Source organism: Mustela putorius, unplaced genomic scaffold, assembly GCF_011764305.1.
Source record: "Mustela putorius furo isolate JIRA1106 unplaced genomic scaffold, ASM1176430v1.1 tig00003853_pilon_pilon_pilon, whole genome shotgun sequence".
NCBI lineage: Eukaryota > Metazoa > Chordata > Mammalia > Carnivora > Mustelidae > Mustela > Mustela putorius.
The window spans coordinates 47694582-47721285 of NW_025422005.1; the positions used below are offsets into that span (position 1 = coordinate 47694582).

The following is a 26704-nucleotide window of genomic DNA, read 5'->3' on the forward strand; positions in this document are numbered from 1 at the left end:
AAGTTCTTCTCCAAAGTCTGTGCCAAGTTATTACACTGTTAGAATAATGTAAGAGAAGGTCCCCTTCTGTCTGCCACAACTGCATACTGTTAATTTTATACATATTAGCCAATGTGGAAGGCAGAGATTGGTGTGTTGTATTTGCATTAATTTACTTAACTGGAGTTGGGAATCTTTTTATATGCTCTTTGACTATTTTTTTTTATTTTATGAAGTGACTTGCCATGTCCTTTGCTTGATTTCCAATTAAATTGGTTGTCTTTGTCTTATTAATTTATAGGATCTTCTGTTATTTTATATTCAACTTTTATCTATTTTCTGTTGTAAATATTTATTCAATTTAGCCATTCGCCTTTTTTTCTAGTCATAACTGTTTTAAGTTTTGTAAAAGCCTGTTTGTAATTTATGTTTTTGTTTGTTTGTTTTTAAAACAGCAAGTTGTACAAGGGATTGATGTAAACCAAATCCGAGGGCTTGGGTTTGATGCCACGTGTTCTCTGGTGGTTTTGGATAAGCAGTTTCGTCCTTTGCCAGTAAACCACGAAGGTAGGACCATTCCACTCTCTTTCCCTGGTGGTGGGAAATTGGCTGGGCCCCAGGTGGAGCACAAGGTCAGGTGTCTCTTATTGCCAAGGATGAGATACAGTGATGGAGCACAGAGGCCAGAATCATGTCCTGGAGGTTATATGCTTGGAGAACAGTTGGTGGGAATGGTGACATCGGGTCTGGATTAGGGAGAGACTTGGCTCTCTAATGTGTAAAAGCCATAGTGGAGAATGAAGGAAGGACATGGGATCATTAGCTCAGAGTAAGCAGCCTTGAAATGGGCAAGTGGTCTGGGTGTTTCCTGGGAAGGTAGTGTCAGTGCCTTAGTTGCTTTGTGTATGATGGTCCTGTAGCATCATACAGCATTTGAACAGGTGAGCCAAGTCCATTTAAAGGAAATAGAATAAGGCAGACAGGACCATGCATCACACAGAAGCTGGAAACAGATTGTCCTCTCTCTTTCAGTAACCAAACCAAAGGACATTCCCATTTAATGATATTGTCCTTATAGAGACTTGTGAGTACAGTAATGAGCTGTTTCAAATGTATGTGCCACTTGGGTTTGCCATCAGAAATTTCTCATGGGTCAAGATCTTTCCCTCTTGGGAAATTTTAGCAAATAGCACTAGCATTGAGGTTGCAAACCCAAAAGCCCATAAAGGTCATATAGGTAACAAAAATGAGTAATGTATACCAGGTTTGGACAGACAAACAAACAAAAACAATAGTGCATGTGTGGAGATAAATTTCAACCAGTTTTTAACCTTTTCGTGAACAGAAGACATCTGGGAGTGGTGGAGACCACGGCACACTGGAAATTGCATGTTCCATCTGAGTGTGGCTCTAGGCATCCCCAGCAAAGTGTTGCCGAGGTGGCCATTGCAAATGTGTTTTAGGCCAAGCCTGTGTTTGAGAGTCCAGCAGTGGATACCATGGTACTCTGGGACACCTTGGAACTGGAGTCAGGAAGGTCCCAGATCTGAGCTCTATTGATGCTGTATATAACACCTTGAGTGAGTCACTTTCCCTCTACATTTTCTGAAAGAATTGGAATAATGAACTGTAGCTTTGCTCTGAGGATAGAGAACCTGACATTTGAATGCTCAGAAGCATTTCTTCCATCCGATCCTGAATTCCTAAAAAAAAATGTGTCCCACTGACTTTTATGGACCTAATTCATAGAATAGTGATTTATGTAAATTACATGTGCTGGTAAAAGTACACAGGTGGATGAATGGTTAGAACATAGTGGTCATGGTGCCCATCTTTCTACACACACACGTTCCCCCCTTTTGGCCACATTTATTAGTACCTCCTGTGTGCCATACCCTGTCTCATTAAGTGTTGGGGTGTCAAAGACAGACATGAATGTTTCCTGTTCTTAGTGGCTGATTGCTGGCTCCCCTGGCATTGTTCTGGCCTAGGAGGGCAGAATAGCTCTAGTCTGGGCCACTTCGGAAAGCACAGACCAAAGAAATGGGCCTGGACTAGTAGACCTCAGCTCGTAGCAGCAACACGCACTCTCCAGTTACGAGATAACGGCCAGCCACGGAGCTGGCCCCTTGGGAGGCTGTCAGCATTTCCTCGATTGAGTTCCTTTCGGTAGCGACCAGGCGATGGTCTCTTAGGGATGCTGCTGGTTGAATTCTCATTTGGGGTGATACTTTCGATGTTACCAGCCCTGCATTCCAAGGATGCTAATCTCTGATCTGCTAAAATGCATGGTTTTTATTTCTGGCTTTATATTAAAATTAACCCTAGATCTTTTAAAATCCCCAAATCATGAGGCTTACCCCCAAGATTTGTATTCACTTGGCTTGTGGAGAGAGCTCGGTATCATCAGCATTGTCAGAGTTTCTTCCATCGTTCTGGTATGTGGAGAATCACTGGCTGCTGCTAAATGGGTAGCTAAGATACCAGGAGCAAGAACACTTCCAAGTGGAAGAGAAGTCTTTCTTGTTAAGCCTGCTTACATATGCACCCTCTCTGGGTGCCATCTTTTTCTTGGTGTAGGTGGAATTGCCTCCTGTTAACAGGCTTTCTATTAACAGGGTAGTTAGGTTGCAACCCTAATTATAAGTGTTGAAATAATTTTATTCCACCCAAAAGGTTAAAGTGTACCCATTCATCAAATGCGTCCAGTGTCAGATGCCCCTTACCAGCTTCTTGCCTTTCAACAGGTTCTATTAGAACCTGTTAGATTTTATCTGAAATGGATTATCTTGTGCTAGAAAATGAGATTTGAATTTTAAAGGTGACTCAAAGGCTGTTTCAAGGCTTCTTACACCTGTGTGGTAGTGAACACCTCTTGGTTAACTGGAGTAATTGTGAGGAGTAGGCAGTGGGATCAGGAAATTAACCATTACCATTAAAGGAAAACTCCCAACACAGGCAAAAATGTAAAGATGGTAACAAAAACAAAAAAATAAAAGACAAAAACAAAAAAAGGAAAAAGAAAAGGGAAAAAACCCCAAATAAATTAAGTACAGTTGTTTAACAGTAATCATTACTCCATGATAAACTATTCTCATTTTAGCTTTTTCTTGTTTGATCTTCCTTCCTTTGAAGATCAGAGAGCCACCAGGTTGGACTGTGGTGTCAGGGCTGCCTGCTCCCCCTAACTCCCAGCACAGCTCTGTTTGGGTCATCCCAGCCGCAGGAGCTCTTGGGAACAAGAAGCAGCAAGGGTGGTAATTCAGGGCCGGGAAGGGAATTACCACTTAGGTTACTCTGCAGTGGAAACCTAATACTGAGATGTTTTTGCTAATTCATAGTGCTTTCCCACAAGCATGCTTGGCACACCTCCTGTGAGATATGCAGAATGTTAACAGAGTGACTACATGGATGAAAAGTCTTGCCCGTGGGTCCACGGATTGTATAACCCAAATTCCGCTCTAGCCCTTGCTTCTAATTCTCTGAAAACATGACACTTTCTAAGGCCGGTGCTTTGTTTCACATGCTTACTGTCTTGTGTCAGAGCCTGCTTCCTTGTCCTCTCTTCACCACTGGCTAACCAGTGGCCCGTCGTTTTCAGAACCAAATGGAAAGCTTCCGTGCCTTTTGAAAGCTCTCTGTGCAGCCTGGGGCTCAGCTGTGTACAGCCTCCTCTGTGCTCCATGTCCCACTTCTGTTCTGACTGTTGACATGCCTGACAGACTGGCTTTTCCCAGGCAGCCACAAGCTCTGTGCATGGAGGACTGTGACATATTCTTGGCGGCATCCTAGCACCCAGCACTGTGCCTGGCACATGACAAGTGCTCAGTGAGTACTTAAACAAGCTTTCAGTGGAATCCTTTCTTTGTGATTTTCTGTAAGAGCTGAAAAATGATTAACTTCCTGTTTTTGTCCACAGTGTGAATCATGAATCAATAATCTTCCAATATATGTAATAAGCTTCTTGATTCTCACAACTGCATTGTGTGGTTTTGTGTTTGTTCTGGGAGCCTCTTCCTGTCGAGGCAGTAGGAGCTGCCAGTTGAAAGGCATTCCAGTTGAAAGTTCAGCAACAGGTGACAGACGTCTTGAAGCAGCTGCAGTTGCATTTATGATATTTAAGAAGCAATATTGACATTGGCCCCCCATTTTTTTAAAGAGTTATTTATTTGAGAGAGAGAGAGAGAGCGTGCGAGAGCATGCGGAGGGGAGAGGGAGAGGGAGAGAGAATCTTCAGCAGACCCTTTGCTGAATGTGGAGCTCGCAGTAGGACTTGATCCCATAACCCTGCGATCATGACCTGAACTGAACCCAAGAGTCAGACGCTTAACCAACTGCACCACCCAGGTGCCCCGACATTGTCCCCCTTAACACACACACGCACATGCATGTGTATGTGTGTGTGCATGTGTGTGTGTGTGCCCACATACCCACAGTCTGATTCCATGATGTTTCTGGAATGAGACTTGGACATCATTTTGTTTTTAAAACTATCCTGGGTGCTTCTAATGTACAAGAAGGGTTGAGAACCAAAACTTAAAGCAGTGATACTATACAGTGTAATCACTCAGCTATTTAAAAACAAATCTTAGGGGTGCCTGGGTGGCTCAGTCGGTTAAGCGTCTGCCTTTGGCTCAGGTCACTATCCCAGGTTCCTGGGATGAGTCCCACATCAGGCTCCTTGCTCAGCATAGAGCCTGCTTCTTCCTCTTCCATGGCTCCCCTCCCCCAACTTGTGCTCTCTCTCTCTTGCTCACTCTCAAATAAACAAAATCTTAAAAAAATTTTTTAACAAACAAAACAAAACAGATCTTAGATGTGTTTCTGGAAGGTTTCAGGTACTTCCTCTTATTTTCAAAGTATTACTGTAGTGAGGAGCTTCTGTGGGTCTGAACAGTCCATCCCCCCCACCCGCAGGCAAAGCAGAGACTGAGTCCTTCTCTTATCATGGTGCTGATCACCTGACTTCCATATTTTCTTAGGTTGGCTTTTTTTTCTTTCAGTTTTAAAGATTCTTTTTTTTTTCAGAGACATGGCAAAGTAAGGAAAATAAAATCCTCAGCCCCCTATGTACCCGCTACTGAGGATAACCGGTGAAAATTTGCCTTCTTTGCACAGACATTTTTTAAAGGAGAATTACTTGAAGCTTCAGCTCCTGCCCTCCCCCTCTGCCTGGCTGGTGACCATGCGGCTGTAGTGGGTGTTCGCAAACACATCGTTTCTGTGCTTTCCCAACACATGTGTATACCCGCAACAACAAACAGTATATATGGTGTTTAAAAATATCCCAGTTGGTATCATTATTCATGTTGATCTGTGTAGCTTGAGTTTAAGTTTGTTGTACCAATTTATTTATCTGTTCTCTGCACAGATCTGTTTCAAAGCATGCTGTATGCTTTTCCAAGCTGTGAGATAGGAGGCATATCTTAAATCTCAGAGTCCGTTTATCATGGAAAATGACCTAGATCAGAGAGTTGTTTTGAGGATTAAATGAGATGATCCATATAAAACATTTGGGGGACACACAGACACACAGACACACACACAGCTTTATAAATATTTGTTATTAGCAAAGACAGAATTGCTGCGGCTATTCTCCAATTGCAAAATAATGTGTGAAATGCCTGGTTCGATTACTGTTGGGGCCCTTTTATCTTTCCCCTTTATTATCTCCCAGTTTAGTCATTGCTGCTCTCTGCATTTTGCCATCTGAGGAAGCAGAGAACTGTAAAAAGAATATTGGCTTGCCCATTAGTATGTGAGGAATTAATCGCGGCCATGGAAGGGAGAAGGGGACAGTTCGTTCCCATATGGGCTGCAGGATTGTAGCAGAAGGATGTGAGGTGCCTGCCTATGCTGCTTTTCCACCTGGTTTTAAATTCTGTTTCTTCTTTCTTCATCTTCTTTAGAACCTACTATGTGATAGGTACTTGTCTTTATGTGCATTGTCTTGTTTGGTGAACAGAAAAATCTCGATTAACCCTTATATGCTCTTAGGTGTTATCCCTGTCTTATAGGTAAGGACACTTAGGCTAAGAAAAACTTAAAGACTCTTTCACTCTATCTCCACCTGAAACTGAAATAGTGCACGTTCCCCATGAGGTCTGCCTGATCCCCAAACTGAAAAAAATTCCATTGCTTCCTACTCCACCAAACCGAGAGAGGAGATTAAAACACCTAAGTTAACTAATCTCAATCAAAATGACTAGAAGTAGTGGAACTATAAGCAGATAAAAGCCATTGTATGGAGGTAGTCGGTGTGTTATATTGGATATATTATTCTGTTGATGTGTCTGTCCAAGCACAATGTATTGGGAGCTCCTGGGTGGCTCAGTGGGTTAAGCCTCTGCCTTTGGCTTGGTTCATGATCCCAGGGTCCTGGAATCGAGCCCTGTATTGGGAGCCAATGTATTGGGAGATCCTGGGTGGCTCAGTGGGTTAAGCCTCTGCCTTTGGCTTGGTTCATGATCCCAGGGTCCTGGAATCGAGCCCTGCATCGGGCTCTCTGCTTAGCGGCAGCCTGCTTCCTCCTCTCTCTCTCTCTGCTTGCCTTTCTGCCTACTTGTGATCTCTGTCAAATAAATAAATAAAATCTTAAAAAAAAAAAGCCAACATATTGTTTTAGGCTTACTTCATAGGCTCTTTTCCTGAATATAGACCCAGAAAAGGTTTTCTGGAACAGAAGGGCTAGGAAAGGAGGGGAAGAAGTTGGGAGAGAATGAATGAGAATCTAATTAATTGGTAGATCTCAATGGGTTTTAGTGTCGACATTTAACCCCAGGTGACACTTCAAAGGACAGACACATGGCTGGAAGGGAAATCCAGGGTCTGGGTGGAGTGTACTGGCTTGTGTTAGTGGTGGCCCTCTCCCTTGCTGTGGTTGACGTGTGGAATTATGGTAGCTGTGCAGGTTGGTGCCCTTGGGATTCAGGAAGTGAATTAGAAGGCTAAGATTATGCGTGTGTCCCCCTCCTCTCATTTCTGCTAGGGGATGCCCACCGAAACATCATCATGTGGCTGGACCACCGGGCTGTCAGTCAGGTCCGCAGGATCAACGAGACCAAGCACAGCGTCCTGCAGTTTGTTGGCGGCGTCATGTCCGTGGAGATGCAGGCCCCGAAGCTTCTGTGGCTCAAAGAGGTGAGCGCCGAGGGTGGAGTGAGCGTGCTCATCGCAGCTGGGGATGCCATTTATTGCGAACCCCTCTGTACCAGGCGCCGTGCTAAAGTCTGTTACGCTTGATTTTTCCCAGCACCTCTCTGAGGAAGGTTGATCCCAATTTATTGATTAGGTTGCAGTTAAATCATTCCTGTTTTTAGATGCTAACCGTACACAGGCACGGTGATAAGTGTTTAACACAGATTATCTCTTTGAATCCTAGCAGCCGCCTTACGAAATTAAGGGTTGGTTGTTCTCTTCTTTTGAGGGTGTGATGGTTGTCTGTAGACAAGAAAACTAAAACTCTTAGAGATGAACCAACTCACCCAAAATGACATAGTAAGTACGTGGCAGAGCCAGGGTTGGAATCTGAGACTGGCCGACTCCAAAATCTATTCTCTTACTATCTAGGACTCTCCTGGAGTTACGAGAGGCTGATGACCATTCCAGAGAGAAGGTGGCAGAGCTGGGCTTTAAGTTCACATCTTTTGACCAGAACCTTCTTTCTCTGTGTACTTGTATCCTCCGAGGATTAATCTGACCTTGGTGGCATGTTGGGGTTTCTCATGTCACGTGAACTTGAGTTTCCATGTCCTTGAAAGATACGGTGTTCGGTTCTGTTATGAAGTGTGGATAACGGCAATGTCAACTCCATGGTGCCTGGTAGGGATGGATGTGCGAGAAAGTTCATGTCCTCTAGGAACCTCAGGGACTTGAAAATCCCTCAGTGGTCTGGTGAGGTGAGGATCCATCTAATGAGTAAGATCAGGAATGGTTCATTTACTGGCTCTGGGGTTTCAGGTGGGCTGAGTCTTCGATTACTCAAAATGTGTTTGGGGGTGGGTGAGCGTAAGGGTGTTGAGAACATGTCCCTGGATTGCCACCGGGAGCAGAAGAGATGGAAGCAGAGAGGGCATCAGTAATCAAGGGAGCTATGGGTTCTTATTTAGCATATCGAGCTGTTGTGTAAGCTTTAATTTGCCAAAAAGATTCTATATTTATTAAGAGTTTGAAAACAGAGCATTTTAGGAGTCAGGGGTTTCGACTCTACTGGCACCACCTTGTGTGACTTTGAGCAAAGGAGTTCTCATCCCAGGCCTCATTTTTTCCATCTATGAAGTGAGAGAGCTGTTCTGGACTAGTTTGAAAACCTGATATCAGTATATTCTGAAATACCAATCAGAATACAGAACTACTCCACACTGGCCCCACCCTCTGCTTTGCATTCTGTAGGCGTTAATTGATGTAGCCTTAGCAAGCTCAGCTTAGCCTTAGCAAGCTCTGATATGGGAAAGCATGGGAAACTGAGGCTGCCAGAGAGAACAGTATGATTTTCCTAAACAGAGGATAGAGCCAGAATTTAAACCCATGTCTGCTGGCCTCCAAACCCCAGCTCACCCCATCATATCATTCTGCTCTGAAATCCCTCTTTAAAAGCCTATGTTGCTTAGGATAGGACCAGGAACAGGGGCAGTGGTGTTTTTAAACCAGCCTAAACATGGTGCAAGGAAATAGATGGTTGGATACATCACCCCCTTCTTGGCCTCAAGTAAGAAAGAGCTGTACTGAATTAAGGGATGAGGGTCAGGCAGGTGGCCACTGGTACATACATCATCAGGGCCTTACTGGGCGCCTGCTTCATGGCCCGCTTTGGACTGTATATCCCAGGAGGTCTGATGACACATCTGGTGCAAGCCTCTCTGGAGGCTCAGTACTGTGTGCTTGAGATCAAACTGCCCTAATGAAAGCACACAGAAAACAATTAGGTTCTAGAGTGCATGGTGTTCGTGACTATGGCCTCCTGAGACTGACCATCCATCCATCTAACTAATCAGTTCCATTTCAGAGCTTTCTGAGAAAGGCCTGAAACATTATCTCATTGTGTATTTAACTACCTGATGGTTGAGCCTCTAATCTGTTTTTAAATTTTCTTAAATTTATTATTTATTTATTTATTTATTTTTGGTAAGCTGGTACAGGAATCCATGCTGAGAATTTCTTTGATTTTATCATGATTGCAAATTCAAAATAAAAGATATTGCTAATACCAGTTTTAGCATTTTCTCCTTAAAACCCAGATGGCTTATGACCCTTTTCTAACTTTAAGGTGTAAATGAATCACCTGGGGAATCTTGTTAAATTGTAGATTTCTGATTTAGTAGTCCTGGAATAGGGACTGAGAATTGGCATTTCTGACAAGGTCTGAGGCGATGCTGATGTGGCTGGCCCACAGACTTATAGAACCACTTCTAGAAGCTCTGCCCTTTATATCTTTTTTTTTTTTTTAATTTATTTTTAAAATTTCTTTTCAGTGTTCCAGAATTCATTGTTTATGTACCACACCCAGTGTTCCATGCAGTATGTGCCCTCCATAATACCCACCACCAGGCTTACCCAACCTCCCACCCTCTGCCCCTCCAAAAACCTTAGATTGTTTTTCAGAGTCCAGAGTCTCTCATGGTTCGTTTCCCCCTCCAATTTCCCCCAACTCTCTTCTCCTTTCCATCTTCCCATGTCCTCCGTGTTATTTCTTATGCTCCACAAATAAGTGAAACCATATGATAATTGACTCTCTCTGCTTGACTTATTTCACTCAGCATAATCTCTTCCAGTCCCGTCCATGTTGAGACAAAAGTTGGGTATTCATCGTTTCTGATGGAGGCATAATACTCCATAGTGTATATGGACCACATCTTCCTTATCCATTCGTCCGTTGAAGGGCATCTTGGTTCTTTCCACAGTTTGGCAACTGTGGCCGTTGCTGCTCTGAACATTGGGGTACAGATGGCCCTTCTTTTCACTACATCTGTATGTCTGGGGTAAATACCCAGTAGTGCAACTGCAGGGTCCTAGGGAAGCTCTATTTTTAATTTCTTAAGGAATCTCTACACTGTTTTCCAAAGTGGCTGCACCAACTTGCATTCCCACCAACAGTGTAAGAGGGTTTCCTCTTTCTTCACATCCTCTCCAACACATGTTGTTTACCGTCTTGCTAATTTTGGCCATTCTGACTGGTGTAAGGTGGTATCTCAATGTGGTTTTAATTTGAATCTCCCTGATGGCTAGTGATGATGAACATTGTTTCATGTGTTAACTCTAGGGTCAAATAATCTTTGACAAAGCAGAAAAAAATATACAGTGGAAAAAAGTCTCTTCAACAAATGGTGCTGGGAAAATTGGACAGCTATGTGTAGAAGAATGAAACTCAACCATTCTCTTACACCATACACAAATATAAACTCGAAATGGATAAAAGACCTCAACATGAGGCAGGAATCCATTAGAATCATAGAGGAGAACATAGGCAGTAACCTCTTCGACATTAGCCACAGCAACTTCTTTCAAGATATGTCTCCAAAGGCAAAGGAAAGAAAAGCAAAAATGAATTTTTGGGACTTCATCAAGATCAAAAGCTTCTGCACAGCAAAGGAAACAGTCAACAAAACAAAGAGCCAACCCACGGAATGGGGAGAAGATATTCACAAATGACACTACAGATAAAGGGCTGATATCCAGGATCTATAAAGAACTTCTCAAACTCAGCATACACAAAACAGATAATCATGTCAAAAAATGGGCAGAAGTCATGAACAGACACTTCTCCAATGAAGACATAAAAATGGCTAACAGACACATGAAAAAGTGTTCTGCCCTTTATATCTTGAAGAGCATACATTGGTGGAGAATCAGGATATAGTACCTTCTTTTGAATGGGGCAATGGGAGACTGGGAGCCAGAAAGGTAGCTTTCAAAGAGTTTAACAGCACATCAAAGTCAGAAGTGTGACTCTGCTAAGCTCATGGGCTGTCATTTGTTTACTCCCCTATTAACTCTTTAATTCACCAAATATTAATGGAGGCTCTGCTAGGACCCAGCAGTGTCACAGGTACTGGGGTCACAAGCACAAAGAGGACTCAGGCTTACCCTTAAGGGGCCCAGTGTCCTCTGGGGCAGTGGTGGGGAAGCAAAGGTGGGGGTGGGTGGGTGTTGGGTGGAGGAAAGAGACATGGAACCAGAACTGTTAGAAGATGTTCTAAGCACCTTGATAAAGGAATATGCAAAGTGCTTCCAGAGAGCATAATTTGCTTCCAGAGAACATAATTTGCTTCTGAGAGGTGTTCTTGAAGATGAGTCTCAAGTTAGGAGTGGAGGTTTTTCCTATTAGAGAAGACAGGGAGGAAATGCTAGAGAAGGACTATGGCTCATTTTTGGTAAGGTACATAGGTCCTGGGCTGAGAGCCCTGAATGCTTGCTTCTCTGAAGTTAGTAGGAGCTGAGGCCAGGTAAGTAGTCTGCCTTATTTGGTGATAGAAGGTTTTTAAGTAAGGGGAAGGAAATGTCTTCAGTACCTTTGACAGGGATGAAGAGACTGGATTAGGGGTGAGGAAATGTGTGTGTGTGTGAGTTAAGAACTGGTTTTCATAGTTTCCTGATTATAGCGCTTTGTTGGCTTGGCTTTGCTCATAGGATAAATTCCTAAATTTGTAACACGGCGCAGAAGATGGTTTGTGATGTCATTTTCACTTTCCCTTTCTGCTTACTGTGTGCCCCTCACCTTGCTCAGTCTCTCTACCGGGACTCAGTCAGGGTGTCTCAGACATGCTCTGCTCTGCCACCTCTGTCTTGACTAGGGGCTGGCTGCATCTGGCCTGCTGCTTGTTTTGAATGCTTTGGGAGCAAAGAATGAGTTTCACTTCCAATGGTGGAAAAAGGATTCAAAAAGAGAAAAATAGTTTGTGACTTGTGAAAATTATGTGAAATTCAGAGTTGCAGGGACACAAAGTTTTCCTGAAACACAGCCACACTCATTCATTTATGTGTTGTCTGTGGTTGCTTTTGCATCACAATGACAGAGCTCAGTAGTTGCGATATAAACTGTGTGCCTACAAGGCTGCAAATACTGACTCTGGATGGTTACAGAAAAGTTTGCTGATCCCTTGGTCTTGGTGATGTGATGCTGTGCCTTCTGACCCTGAATATTCTTCCCTCTACTCAGTGCCGATCCTAACTAATTATTCAAGTTTCAGCTTTATTGTTATGTCTTCAGAAAAGCCTTGCCTGACCCTCCAATAAATTAGAGAACTCTTTCTATTGCATTCTTATTACTTCACTGTATCTTTCATAAGTTGTAGTGATGTATCCTTTTGTAAGGATGATTCCCATGGTGCATGGATCTTCCAACACTTGTAATCCATGGGGGGCATGGAGAGCCTATCTGTTTTATTCATGGCTATCTCCCAACTCTAATAAAATGCCTGGTATATAGTAGGTAGTCTTTGAATAATTTGTAGTAGTTTTGAATAATTTGAGGGACTCAGTAAGGGGGCTTTTTGTATTCCCCTAGGTGAGAAGGCATGAGGCTTGAAGTAGGTACTGTGGGGTGGAGAAGAGATAGGTTCTAGAATTTTTAGGGAATACTATCAGCAGGACGTGGAGGTTGATTGGCTATTAGGAGCAAGCAAGATGGCAGAGTTAGAGCTGACCACTCACGTTAGTACTGCTGTCATTCGTGGACTCCTTGTCCTGGAATCTGATGACATGGAGAGTCAGGCAGAATCAGGAGTTCAGCCGTCCCAGAAGACCCAGGTGATAGACTAGGACCACCGCAGCTCTTGGGCAAAGTCACGCGGGTCCTGGTTTTGCAATGTGGAATTTTAATCATGTCCTTTACATTTAAAGTTTGTGTGTTTCAGGTTGATGTATGTCTCCTTAATAAGAATTGTCAGATAAAAGGAAAAATGCCATTTGAATTTTTCATAACCCCCAGCAGTCTGGCTTTTCCATTTGGTCTCAATGATTCTGACTCTCATCTTAATGAAGGCCAAATGTAAATTAAGTTCTGTCAGGCTGGAACAGCTGGAGTCTCCTATCTTTATAAACATGAAACATTGCAGGGTAACAAGGTGCAGACTGGGGAAGGTCAAGAGAGTTAAGGGCTGATGCAGATCCTGACAGCTCAGTGTTAATGGAAGATAATTAACTGGTGTGTAGGGGCTGTGTGGAGATCTTCCAATCCGACTTTTAACTCATTTCCTCTTTTTGCCATTGTCAGCAGAGCAGAAAGCTAATCATTTCATAGTTTGAGATTTTCATTGTTCATTTCTAACTAGAACCAATGGGCTGGAATGTCAGAGGATTTTGTTGATGGGTTTAGATGCTCTGTCGGCCCCTCCCATTTCTCCCCAGTTCATGCCTCTCTGCTCTGTTGCCCTGATAGTGTACTGGGAAAATGAAGAAATGATTCTCTGGTTCTAATGTGCCTTTTCCTGTATATATAGATTTTTTGAAGGGAGTCGGGATGCGTAGAGAGGTAGTTTGATAGCTTCCTGTTAGCTGTGGAAGGTGTGAGTAGAGTGCTCTTTGTGAGGAACTATGGAAAAAAACAAAACAACTCCATTAGAGGTCAGGAAAGCCTGGTTCTAGTCCTGTGAAGTAAGAGGCTTGTCCCAGCTCATTTTTATTCCTTGTTTGGCCTCATTCTTTCCTTCTTCTTGACTATATAATAATACCTATTATTTTATCTTTGATTTCTTTTTGTTTCAAACTTTGTGGAAGATAATGTTAATTTCCTTTCTTTGAAATATACCATTTCATTTTTAATGGCAGTTATGGTGGGGACTTCGGTCTTTCTCTTTAGTGATTCTGGCTTTAAACTGCATGTATAGGGCTATTATTGTCCACCCACATTCATCTGACCTTTGCAGCAGAGCTGATAAAAGATATTGGGGAAATTTGGGGGATAAATCACAGTTCTGTAACAGAAGTGAAGTGCAGGATTTGAAGCCAGATTCACTTGCATTTAAATCACTCTCTGCCATTTACCTATCCTGGGGCCTCAGACAAACTAAGTCAACCTCTCTGCATCTCAGCGTTTAGCTGTAAAATGAGAAGAGCAGTGTCAGCCTTGTGGAAATGTTATAATTGAGTCAGATATTTGTAAAGCCCTTTATGCAAAAGTAGATACTCAGATAGCAGTTACATCTTCACTTCCGTTGTGTTTAAAAAATATTTGTGGGCACCTGGGTGGCTCAGTGGGTTGAGCCTCTGCCTTCAGCACGGGTCATGATCTCGGAGTCCTGGAATTGAGCCCTGCATCGGGCTCTCTGCTCGGCGGGGAGCCTGCTCCCCCCCCCCACCCCGCCCTGCCTCTGCCTGCCTCTCTGCCTGCTTGTGACCGCTCTCTCTCTGTCGAATAAATAAATAAAATCTTAAAAAAAAAATGTGTTCTACTGATGGGCATGTCAGTAATTCCTATCACGAACTGAGAGAATTTTAAACATTAGAATATCTTATTTCACACAGTTGGCTGTAACGAGTGGTATTTTTCCTGTTTGACTAATAACTAAGGATAGTTTCTAAAAACCATCATGAGGTTGTCAGAGGCAATCATAGAAAATATCCAGTACAATAGTACAAACAAAACGTATTTTCAGAGTCATTCCTGTATGTGAATCATCCACATCCTATGTGTAATTCCTATATCACAAGGCAGCCGGCTTTGAACTTGGAAGCAGATTCACATAATACCTTCTGCTGTTGCCTCTGAAATTCACCATTGCCTCCAGCCTCAGCATTATTTTATTTCACAAAGATTATTGTATTGAATCTTCACACCTGTCTTATGAGATCGACGTGATCTCTTTTTGTGGTAAGAAAACTGAAACTCAGAAACATTAAATGACATACAGCCTCGTACTGGGTGAGCCAGCCTACACGGGGAGCCCCACCGTAGCTCCACGCCCATCCCCGTCCTGTGAGGGCCTCTAATCCACTGCAGGGACCCAGAAGTGGTCTTTGCCTTCAGGAGATTATAGTCTGAGGGGAGAAGAAAGATACAGCTCACCTGAGCAATCGGATCAGAGTGAGGGAACAGATATAAACAGTGGCTAAAGCATGTATCATGCTAATTATCTAGTACTTTACCGAGCATTTTATCTGTTAAACTCCTCTAATCCTTACTTCTACCCTATGAAGTAAGTATTAGATGGTAAAACAGGCTCAGAGATGTTAAGAGGCTTGCCCAAGGTGACTCAGCTAATAAGTGACAAGGCTGGGATTGGAACCTTGGCATTTCAGATCTAAAATCTGGGCTTGTCACCATTTTTCCCTCCCGCCGTCTTCAAGTGCTTGCCTTGCAGGGTTTGGATAAATTAGTTCGGGGAAGAAATTTGTAAGTGATAACTTTAGGAGGATCTGAGGCCAGGAACAATGGGTGGTGGGTTCATTTTTTTCCCCCCTTTAACTAATGTTGTTTATTTTCTCCTATGCGATAGGCACTGTCTTGGGCATTAGAGATTCCAAAGTAAGCAAGACAGATGAGGGTCCTGGGTACTTCTGAGAACTAAGATTCTAGTACAGAGAGGCAGAAAATAGACAAAGACACACACACACACACACACACACACACACACACACACAGTGATTCTATTTTCTGGAAAATGCTTTGAAGGAAAAATACAGATGAACAGATTTGGCATGGCTGATGTGTTCTTTCTTGGGAGGTTTTATTTTGACCTGAATGATGATGATTTCAGGAAGAAAGGGCAGCACATTCATGAGGGGAGGAAAGTACCTGTGAGATCAGCAGAGGAGGTCAGCAGGGCTGAGGCTGTGAGCAAGGCAGAGTAGTGGGAAGTGGGTTGGAACAGTGGGTAGGGACCATCTCCTACATGGCCTTGAGGCCATGGGCAGGAATTTGGATTTTATTCTAATAGAAGGGAAAGGGTCAGTGGATTTTAATGGTAAGTGTGACGTGATCTCTGGTTTATGACTTAGAATCACTCTGGATAGTACTGGTTAGGTAATAAACATTTGGATGATGACAACAAAGTTTACATTATAATGTTAAAAGGAAAAATTATAAAAGTGAACATGCAGTTTTATGGATACTTTTGTTTTAAGAAATTATCAGTATAGAGGGATGTCTGGGTGGCTCAGTCTGTAAAGTGTCTGCCTTCAGCTCAGATCATGATGCAGGGGTCCTGGGAGGGAACCTGGAGTTGGACTCCCGGCTTAGGGGAAAGTCTGGTTCTTCCTCTGCTTCTGCCCCTCCCTCCTACTCGTGCATGTGTGCTCCCTCTCTCAAATAAATAAAATCTTTAAAAAGTTATCAGTATAGAAAAAAACTGGCTATGTGTACAAAAAACGTTACTAATGGGGTGCAGTATCTATGGTTGGAAGAGTTTGCTTCTCTTATAACATAGTGCTCATGCTTTTATTACTTCTTGGTAATTTTTCATGAAAAAAAAAAAAAGATCTTGTAGTCCTAGCTAACTTTTCGGGTTTATACTAGTTCATTATTTAGCATAGGATTTTTTTTTTTTTTTTCTACTTGGGCTTGTTTTCCTTAAAAGCACCAACACAGTATTATTATCCCATTATACAGATGAGGGAAACAAGATCCAGAAGGCTTAAATAACTTCTGCAAAGCTACACAGCTAATGTGGGTGGCGCAAGGATTCTCACCAAATCCTGTCGGCCTCCACCGGCCCTACTGGCTGCACTCAAATAGTGCTCATTTCTTGCGACACATGAGGGCTGCCGCCTGGCAGTCCACAGGCTAAATCTGGACCCCAGATGCGTTTTGTTTGACCTATCCTGTGCTTGGAAAAACACACACACACACACACACACACACACACACATCCACACACCCCAACAACTTTTTTTTTTTTTTAATTAGTTTTCAACAATTAAAAACTAAGAAACTTCACGTAAAAATCTACATTTTCTGCTTCTTTAGAAGAAATAACAAAAGGATTTGGCAGTCGGGGGCCCACATTCCCATGTGGAAGGAATTGGCTGGTGCTGAGCAGGGGCTGCCCCCTTTAGGAAGGGCGAGTGTCCCCCCACCCAGCTTACTCTGCTCATTTCCTTTCCCAGCACTACCCTCTAGGCGTTTGGATTGGAGACCCAGGCTTTGGGAATTTGTTCAAGGAATCCATCATTACTTTTCCTATAACAAAATGCTTAGAGAAGTGGAAAGCTTTTCCAGACGGGGAGCTTCTCGGTCAGTGACTTTAGCAATGCTGTACTCACATTCTCCCACACCTCTGAGTCTTCGCTTAGGTTTTTCCTTTGTGGCAAACTTACGATTTCGTCCTTCACTTGGGAAAACTTGTATTAATTCTTCAAGACTCCAGGAAGCCTTCCTTGACTTTCTCCATCGGGGGTTGATGAGGCTCTTGCCCTCTGTCCATCATGGCATTCCCCCCCTTACCTCTACCTTGGAATTTGTTGCACTACATGTGCCTCATTTATCTCTGTGTCCCTCATGTCTAGGGCACTGCTTCGCATCTAACACTAACCACTCAGTGGATATTTTAACCGATGGATGGATGAACAGGTGGCTGAATTTTCCAAATCACTATTTATGCCATTTTTAATTGTTGTATACAACTGACCAATAGTTCCGTTCTAAAGTACATATCTCCTGCACACCATGTATTAGTTCCTTTTCTCTTCCCCATTGTGGAAAGAAGTTTGGAGTATTCCCACTCCTTTCTACCCAGAGCCACCCCTTGGCTGCAGTCCTGTTACCTTGAGTCCTGGCTTGTTTTGTGTGGGCAGTGAAGGCCCCAGATGGAGGCAGTAACTCCTGGCCTCTCTTCCGTGGCTCTATGTATTGAGGAGCTCAACCCTCGAAGCTGCTCCCTCTACCCTGTGAGAGAGACTCTGAGGTGAACATATGGAATCCAACAGCCTCTCTTTGAATGTTAATACCAGGGGCCCTGTTACCTTCGGACCAGATTCCTCCTAGCCTTTGAGCAGTGTGGACCGTGTCGTCAGCTTTTGCCAGGGCATCTTTTGTGAATTTTCTCTCTTGCAGGGGGGAGGGGGAAGGGTCTGCCCAAGAACTGGGCTCGTAACTAAATATACGGAGTGTTGAGGCTGGTGCCTTCATTTACCTGGACAGCGAGTCCTTTCCTCATCATCCTTGCATTTGCATATTTGATTTGTGCCAAGTATGTATGGTATTCTTTTAGTTTTATAGTCCCAACAAAGTAATTTTAAAAAGGAGACCCCTCCCCCTGTCATTAAAGGACTTGGTCAGATAACTAGTAACATCTAATAAATGGTAGCTATTATTGTACTATATTTTGTATTTTACTTTATGGCTTATGGCAGACTTTGATGTATATTTTCTTTATTTGATCTATGACATAGTCTTGTGGGATAAATATTACTATTTGCCACATTTTACAGGTGAATACACAGGCTCAAAGAAATGAAGTGACTGTCTACAGGGATTAAAATTGGGTCTTCAGTGAAGGTTCTCATGAACCTTCTCATGAACCTAAATCAGGTCTTGTTCTCTCCCCCCACCCCCCGTTAAACCAAGTTCCTTCTCCTTTGGGTCGATGGGTTTTTAGCTCAGTAAGAGCAGGGACTAAATCTCTCTATCCATACTTGGCAGTTGTCTCTCCAGAGCCAAACACAGTGATTGGCATTAAAATTATCCTCAGTAAATACCTGTTAAATGAATTCACATTGCCTAGTCAGAGCCACATGTATGGCTGTACCAGGAAGTCCCATGTGCCCAGCACTTCTGCTGCTGCCTTCCTGACCACTGTGCAGGGATGTCAGCTACATCCAGACATTTTTTAGTGTAACCGGAGAGGCAAGAGCAAGGTTGCTAAGTTCAGCTGCTTTTATGCCTTATAGATGATGCCACAGGAAAATGAACAACATTCTTTTCATATAGTAGCTAAAATGCACCTATGGGAGGGAATATTAGCTTTAGAAAAGACAAGAAGAAAGACAGTGCATTTAATGTGTATCCTGATAGAGGAACTCAGATCAGTCAGCCCTGTGGAGGTGAACGGTCACTTTGGAAATCTGGAAATTCCAGGTAGATAGATGTTGATCAAGGCAAGAGAGGAGGCAGGCCAGAAGTCAGGAAAAGATGCTAGATGGATGGGAGTCTTCTGGAAAGATAAGTCAGTCTCATTTCTCTGAATATATGGCTTGGTTTTATTCTTTTTTTTTTTTTTTTGGTTCAAAATGAGAAAGCTGTTCTGCTCTTCTAGGGACATACTCTCAACAGTGAAACAGACTTTCCGCTGCTAACTTGTGCTTGGTGATGGGAGACAAAGTAGAAGCCAAGAGTGACCTTTATCTCAAGTTGTTTCCAAGTCTAAGACCAGTAAGAGGCTATAAAAGTGATTTCCCCCCAGCATTTTATGATCTAATCTTTAAACATACAGTAAGGTTGAGAGAATGTTATTGTACATACTCAGAACTATCACCTGGATTCTGCCAGTAACATTTTACTTGCTTTATCATGTGTATGTCCATCTGTCTGCCCTTCAATCCATCCATTCGTCAGTCCTCAAGTTTTTTCAATAAACTAAGACATTGTTAAACTTCTAAAAGCAGTTTGAAATGTTAAAGCCCTTTTACCTTATTGAGAAGCTTAGTAAATTCTATTTAAGATAGTGACCCTGTTTGATTGCTGTCTGCAAACATCATTAACACTTGTACTAGAACTTGTAAGATATCTACTATGTGCTTTTAAGTTTGCTGTCTGACCTCATGCTTACAAAATTCCTGTGAGGTACATGTTCTCACTTACTTTGCAGGTAGAGAAGGTGAGGATAGAGGAAGTGAAATAGATTACCATTTACTGACTGTTTGCATTGGGCAGGGCTGGAATCTAAACCTAGGTTTTCTAACTCCGGGAAATAGATTTAAAAAAGAAGTTGCAGAGGTTAGTTGGTCCAACTCCAGCCTTTATCAGGCACGGTCCCCGGTCTTCTCTACAGATGAAACACCTGGGTAGAGAGAGCTAGTTCCCATAGTTCAGGCTGAAAATCCCAGATAACAAATTTACCTGACTGAAATTTTGAAGTTAGATATGAATTCTAGAATAAAAAGTTATCTTAGTCATCCCAAGTTAGACTCCCAGTTAAAGGACCATGCCTGAGACCCTCCATGACACAAATTCCAACCCATTCCTCCTTGTCCATTTGTCCATTCTCCAGCACGTTAGTTACCTCTTGAAGAGCTGGCTTCTTCCTCCCCTTGGCATTCACCTCAAAGTGTTTATAGTTCAAAAAAAAAAATTAGTAAATTATTTAACTAGTTCCTTACCTCTTCTGAACCCAGGGGTCCTCGAGGTACCTTTGCAGCTAAGACCTCACTCAAGGGTTATCTTTGTGCACCGAGCTGTGGCCACTCTCCTGGCCGAATGATAAAGTCATTCAGGGATCGCCTTCAAGCCCCATGTCTCCCGAATCCTTCCTGTATGGAGAGGCTACAGATTTGGTAAAACTTGGGAAGGACCTCAGTAATAAAAAGTCTGATCTCAGCTCTCCAGCCTCATCAATACCCATCCCACACCCTCTTCAAAAGCTGCCTTAGTTTGCCTTCCAAGCTTCGTAATCTCAACAGTCAGTGTCTTTTGGCTCAAAAAATGCAAGACTAGGGAGTATTCAGAGGGAATGAGCGAGCTGCCTGAGTCAGTGGCTCTGCCCTTCCTGGCCTCTGCCTCTCATTCGGGCTTTGCCAGAGGGTCTGAACTGTGGCGCAGGCATTTTCTCCCAGTTGCAAGGCATGTAAAGCCTATTGGAGCTTGCCCAAGTAAAGCCAAGTAAAGCAAAGCGAGCAATTAGGAAAGATGATCTTTTTACCAATTAATTATTCATATATTTTTAGTAATAAGTATTTTAGCTTCCCCAATATATTTATTATTTTCGCTTCATCGATTAGTGAAAATGATGGGTCATGGACTCGCACCCATCCGTGGTCTGGTATTTGCAAGCAGGGGGTCTCTGTGAGCCCTGAGATTCTCCCGCAAGCCTGGCACTCTGTGGATCTAAGATACATGAGAAGAGTATTGGGACCCGACTGAACCCTATTGCAGTTGTCTTGGTGTGAAGCCATGTGTTCTGGCTTTGGCTGGGGGTCAGAGACCAGCCCATGGACCTGAGAAAGACGGTGAATCACTGTGCAAGTGTTTTTGGAGAACCGCCCTTGTCCTGGGGAGCAGCAACTGGACAGTAGTGCAGTGGCCTTGGAATTCAAGTGGCTGGGGTTTCACCCAGGCTTTTCATTTACGCGCTTCATGATCTTGGGCAATTCTCTTCACTCCGGGCCTTAGGTTTCTGTCTATAAAATGGTGTTAGTGGCAATATTGTTTCTCTGTGTCTTGGCCGGTGGTGGGGGGGGCGTGTTTGGTAAGTTGTAGAATGCTAATATAATGACATATTTTCAAATGATGAATATGATGGAAGTAGTTGATTTGGGGAAAGAAAATTAGGTCTATTTTTCATATTCTTATCTCTAGATGCAGCTGAGAAAGCTGAGAGGGAAGGGAAAAATTCACATTATTGTGAGGGCAGGCAATTAACAAAGAAAGTGTGCTTAATCTTTAGGGACAACTTGGGGTGTGGGTATTACTGTCCTGTTTGAACAGGTGGCAACAGGCTGAGAGCATTCACCTCCTGCAGCTCATGTGTGGTCAGGCTGGGATCCAGCTCGAAGTTCCTCAAGCACGTGCTCATAACAGCTCACAGACCAAGGATCGGGGAGAGCGGAAGAGCTTGGGAGAGGGTCAGTCCATCCTCAGATGCCCCAGAGCAGTCTCACTTCCCCTATTACTGGTAACTTATGGGGTGTTGTCTTCAGCAACAAACATGCCCAGGATGACGGCTATGAGAATGAGGACACCTTTCAGAAGTGCTCTATGAACAGTGCATGCTCCTCAGTTCCCACCAGAATCAGTCAGGGACATTCATTCATTTGGCAGATGTTTATTGAAAATGTATTGTATTCCAGGAACTCAGAAAAGTGCTGGGACTATAGCAGTGAACATAAGAGGCCCTGTTCCCCAGGTCCTTCTGTTCTAGAAAAGGGACAGAAATGAAGAAAGGAAGTCACAGTGCACTGCAAGTTGGATGGAATTCAGGTCACTGTGGAAGTACACCCCAGTGAGGGGAGGAGTCAGGAGGAAGTGGTGTGTAGGCAGGGGCTGATGGTGGAGGGGAGCTAAGTAAGCCCTCAGGTGGGGTGGGTTGCAAAAGGCAGGCTGGGTACATGGATTTGGCCCTGGTCAAGTTCTACCGATCTGCGGAGATGAGACCTCTGCGGGGCTGCAAGTCCTGTGCGTGGGAAGGCAGTGAAGCGAGTCATTCAGAAAGCACCTTTTGAGTCCCATCTGTGTGTTTAATGCTATTCCTGATGGGAGTTTCCTGTTTACACATGGATAGAGCCACCATACCCCAGTCACAGGCAGAGAGAGGCTAGGAACTATCTGTCTCCTCTTTTCTGATACTCCCATCTCAAGATCCTGAAGCTGAAACCCAGGGCTCACGTGGCTGCCGTGTCCTCCCTGAACAGAGGAGAAGTGTCCTCATTTCAGTGCCAGACTAGACAGTACCCCAGAGAATGAGCGGTGATTGAACCCCTCTTGTCCAGGAGGGTGGAACTAAACTCCAGGCAGGGGCTCTTGCCACCTCTCCCTTGGTGGACATGTGACTCAGAGGCGGTGACATCAGCCATGACTTCATTCACCCAGAGGAGAGAGACTGACAGCAGACTCTGGCTCCTGCGCTGCATTCTCCATGGTGTGTCTCGTCGGGGACACTGCCATGGTCCTGCTGTTGTTTTCCACACGTCTTCATTTCTCTGTTTCTTTTCTGTCTTACTTTATTCATTTCTCTTGTTTAACCTGTTTGTTTAGTGTACTTTGCCCTATCTCCCCTTTCTTTTTGTCCATCTTTTGCTTTGTCTTTTTCTTCCTCCCTTCCTTTTCTTGTGCTTTCTCCTCCTTCTGTGTCAGAAATGCATATGCCTTCTGTCCTGCCTCCTTTGTCTTCCGTCCCCCAGACTGCCCACATGGCGTTCTGTCCAAACTTCCTAAAACCGCCTTCACAAACCACTCCCCACGAGGACTGACGGTGTCTCCCTTTCCCTTCCGACCTCAGTGTCTAATACAAATTCAGATTTCCGCTTACTGTACTTCAGTATCCTTCTCTCAGGCTGAACTTCTCAGGATTCCTTTTCCATGGCTGGGGATACAACTGATGCTTCTTCCTGAGCTTCTCTCAGGCAGTTTCTCAGCACGAGCTAGACCACCCTCCACCCCATCTCTCCTGATCTGTGCCTTCCCTCCACGCTGAGGTCAGACACTACCTCCCACATAACACCTTGCCTTGGCTGCTTGCCCACAGCCATCTCTTTCTTTCATGACCATGCAGTATCCTTAGTTTATAACAGGTATGATTAAACTTGGATTATTATTATTATTTTTAAAGATTTTATTGATTTATTTGAGAGAGAGCATGAACAGGGGGAGGGTCAGGGAGAGAGGGAGAGGCAGACTCCCTGCTGAGCAGGAAACCTGACTCAGGGCACGATCCCAGAAGACCAGGACCTAGAGATCATGACTCACGTCGAAGGCACCTGCTTAACTGACTGGGCCACCCAGGCACCCCTAAACTTGGACCATTCTGTACTCTTTATACATGGCTGCCAAGTGTTTCATACGCAGACTCTGTTCCACTTACCCAATAAACAACATGAGACTTGGGGCCAGTATACACCTGCCTTTTCATGCATGGTCTTAGCACAAACTTGACCACAAACCAGGGCTTGTAGACAGATTGTAGCATAGTCAATAAATATTTCATTTGAGAAATAAGTATTTCATGCTAATTATAGTGGAACAGATGAGACAATTATGGTCCTTCCCTTAAAGGAGGAAATAGTCTAGTTGGAGACAGATAGGCCCCCATATAATCTGAGAAGAGTAAGGATTGCGGAGGAAACTAACCATTATTGGGGATGTACCAAGATGGGCACATTAATGTCTATAAACTCATCAAGTTGGATCCTACTAACAGAACGGTGAACTGGGCATTGCCGTGTACATACATGAGACCCGCAGAGAGTAGGCGACTCACTGGCCAGAAGAGACACAACTAAAAAGGAGAAGAATCAAGGTTTGAAGCTGAATGGGTCAGTCTCTAAGGCTCCTGCTCCTTCCTGAAGATGGAACCAAGTCACGCCTCTGACATTCTAATAATAAGAACAGTCATTTGAGAAGTGCTTACTCTGTGCCCCATGCTCTAAACGTTTCACAGACATTTGCTCATTTGTTCTCTCAACAACTCAATGGTGTAAGTAGCAGTATTGTTCTCTGTAGTTATTATAGGACAAGGAGATTGAAGTGAAGAGTGGTGAAATAGCTTTCCCAAAGTCCCACGGCTATGAAGTGTTAAGAGCCAGGATACACACCCTTGCCTTCTGTCTCTGGAGAAGAGGCAGCAGAATGTTCAAGGCGCCTCTGTGGAGAGCAGCATATTGCATTTTCAGAACTGCCACTGCCTCAATCCATTTGGAGAATCAGGGACTGGGGTGGTGGGGAGCTGACAGGTGAAGGTGTTGAGAGATGAGGCACGAGAGGAAGCTGGAGCTGGGTCACAGAAATCATAGTTTTCAGTACGCTCTACAAAGACCTTCACAAAAGACACTAGAAGTGTTCTATGAAAGGGATGTTTTCTGTGATGCTGAGCTAGTCCGCATCCATTATAAGAGGTTATGAAGTTACGATCTCTTTCTACTAGTTGAGTTGTGAAGGGATTTCTCCGTTGTGGACCTTGTCTGTGCCTTGCAGGAAATGACAGTGGAACTTTGAACAGTGGGATATGCCTGCCCAAATAAGGCCCAGAGAAACACCAAATGGAATAGTAGAGTGTATCTGTCCTTTACTGGAAGGGGATAAGTAAATTTCACGTTGAAGGAAATTTGGGGAAGAAAGAGGAGGGTGCATCCATGTCAGGGCCAGCCTGGACCTGACGCCAGGTTGTCCTCAGGTGTCCCGGAACACTGCCCATTTGATGGAATGCTGTTCCCGCCTCAGCCCCCTCTGCAGTGGTACTTGGCAGCCATTCAGCATGGGGTTGCACTGACCCAGGAATCCAAGCCAGGAAGTGAATGAATCCATTTTCCAATTAAAATGAAACTTCTCCAAAGACCTACTCACCCCCAAGAAGAGAAATTTATCTTCCTGGCAGTCTGGCTTGGCTAGAATGTCTCTGCTCCTAAGACAGACGGTGAAAAGCCATTAACTTGAATGAGGAAAGAGAGTCTGGGACCGTTCTTATTCACAGTCTCATTCATTTATTCATTCATTCCTTATTCCCATTTCCACAAACTCTAAAGGCTTGTACATCTCTGCTCACTAATTTATTCATCCATTCAGCTAACATTATTCGTCATCTATAAAGCAGATACAATCCTAGGTCCTAGGAATAGAGAGACTGGAAAAAAAAACCAACAGTCTCCCCCCGACTCACTGCCCCCCCCTTAGGGCTTTCAGTCTAATGAAGAAGACAGACCCATGAATGGGTATGATGGGAGGTGCCATATGGGGATATTCACAGAGTATTATGGGGGTGTAGCATGGGAGCACCTTACTCAGCTTAGGGGAATCGGGGAAGAATGTGTAGAGTGGGTAATACCTGAGTTGAGTACAGAATGATGAGTACATGTTGGCCAGGTTGAAGAGGGAAGAGTAGGATACACTAGGAATAAAGATGTTATGGTAAGAAAAAGCACGGTGTATGTGGGTGATTCTAGTATAGTATCTCAGAGTGATCGGAGATGAAGCTGGTAAGACATGGATTGTATATGCCATGTTAGTGAATTTTATTTTTAACTACAAAGGTAGAAAACTTTGAAGGGTACAAAGTATACTAGATTGAAAACTCTCTGTAGGTAGGAGCTGTGTGTTGTTTGTTCATTTCCCTAGCACTGAGCACAGTACCTGACATGTAGACAATACCATGTAAATACTTAATGAAGGAATGAGTGAATGATTTTTATAGTCAAATGTACATGTTATATAGGTGATTGTGTTCTAATTGGCTTTGTAGGTGGTGAAAATCAAAGGGGGTGAGATGTAAAGTTAGCTGCTGTTATCAGTTGGGATGGTAACAAACCACCTCAAAACTTAATGGAGTGAAAAACCAACTATTTATTTACTTTGTAATTATGCAGCTTGCTGATTTGGGATGAGCTAAGATAGACGGTCTTTCTGATCTCCACTCAGTCAAGAGTAGAGTAGGTTTCCTGGGTAAGGTTTTGGTGTTGGCTTTGCTTAGCAATCTTGCATGTCTGGAGCCTTGACTGGGTGTTTCATTTCTGTTCCATGGGTTCTCTTGTCATCCAGTAGGCCAGCCTGAGCTGCCTCACTAGGCAGCACTCCACCCCAAAAAGATAAGAGCCTCTGTTCAGAAGTAACAAAGTGGCACCTCTGCTCCCTTCCACTGGTCAAAGTAAATTGTAAGGCAGACCAAGTAAAGTGGTAGAGAAACAGATTGACCTTTTGATGGAGAGCTACAGGGTTATATACTGCAGAAGGCATTAATACAGGGAAAGGAAGAGTTGTGGCCACTTGTAGAGTATGCTATAGGTATGGTAGCTGTAATCTAGGCAGTGGAATGGGATGGCCTGAAAATAGGATCATTATCTAAGATACAGTGGGATGGGTAATTTTATGTGTCAACTTGACTGGGCCTCAGAGTGCCCAGACATTTGTTCAAACATCATTTTGAGTGTATCT

At 43.6% G+C, this 26704-nt stretch overlaps 1 protein-coding gene across 19 annotated transcripts in view; it reads left to right on the forward strand.

The window, feature by feature from the left end:
* Window positions 1–26704, forward strand: part of FGGY (FGGY carbohydrate kinase domain containing) — a 697591-nt gene that overhangs the window by 323839 nt on the left and 347048 nt on the right. For all 19 annotated transcript variants that reach the window (XR_006601768.1, XM_045064615.1, XM_045064604.1 and 16 more), the window contains 2 exons: window positions 435–546; window positions 6968–7119. Coding sequence is in view for 18 of the 19 variants with exons in the window: in XM_045064604.1 (XP_044920539.1) it covers window positions 435–546; window positions 6968–7119 (264 nt within the window). In the remaining variant the exon portion in view is untranslated. The remainder of the gene's footprint in view (window positions 1–434; window positions 547–6967; window positions 7120–26704) is intronic.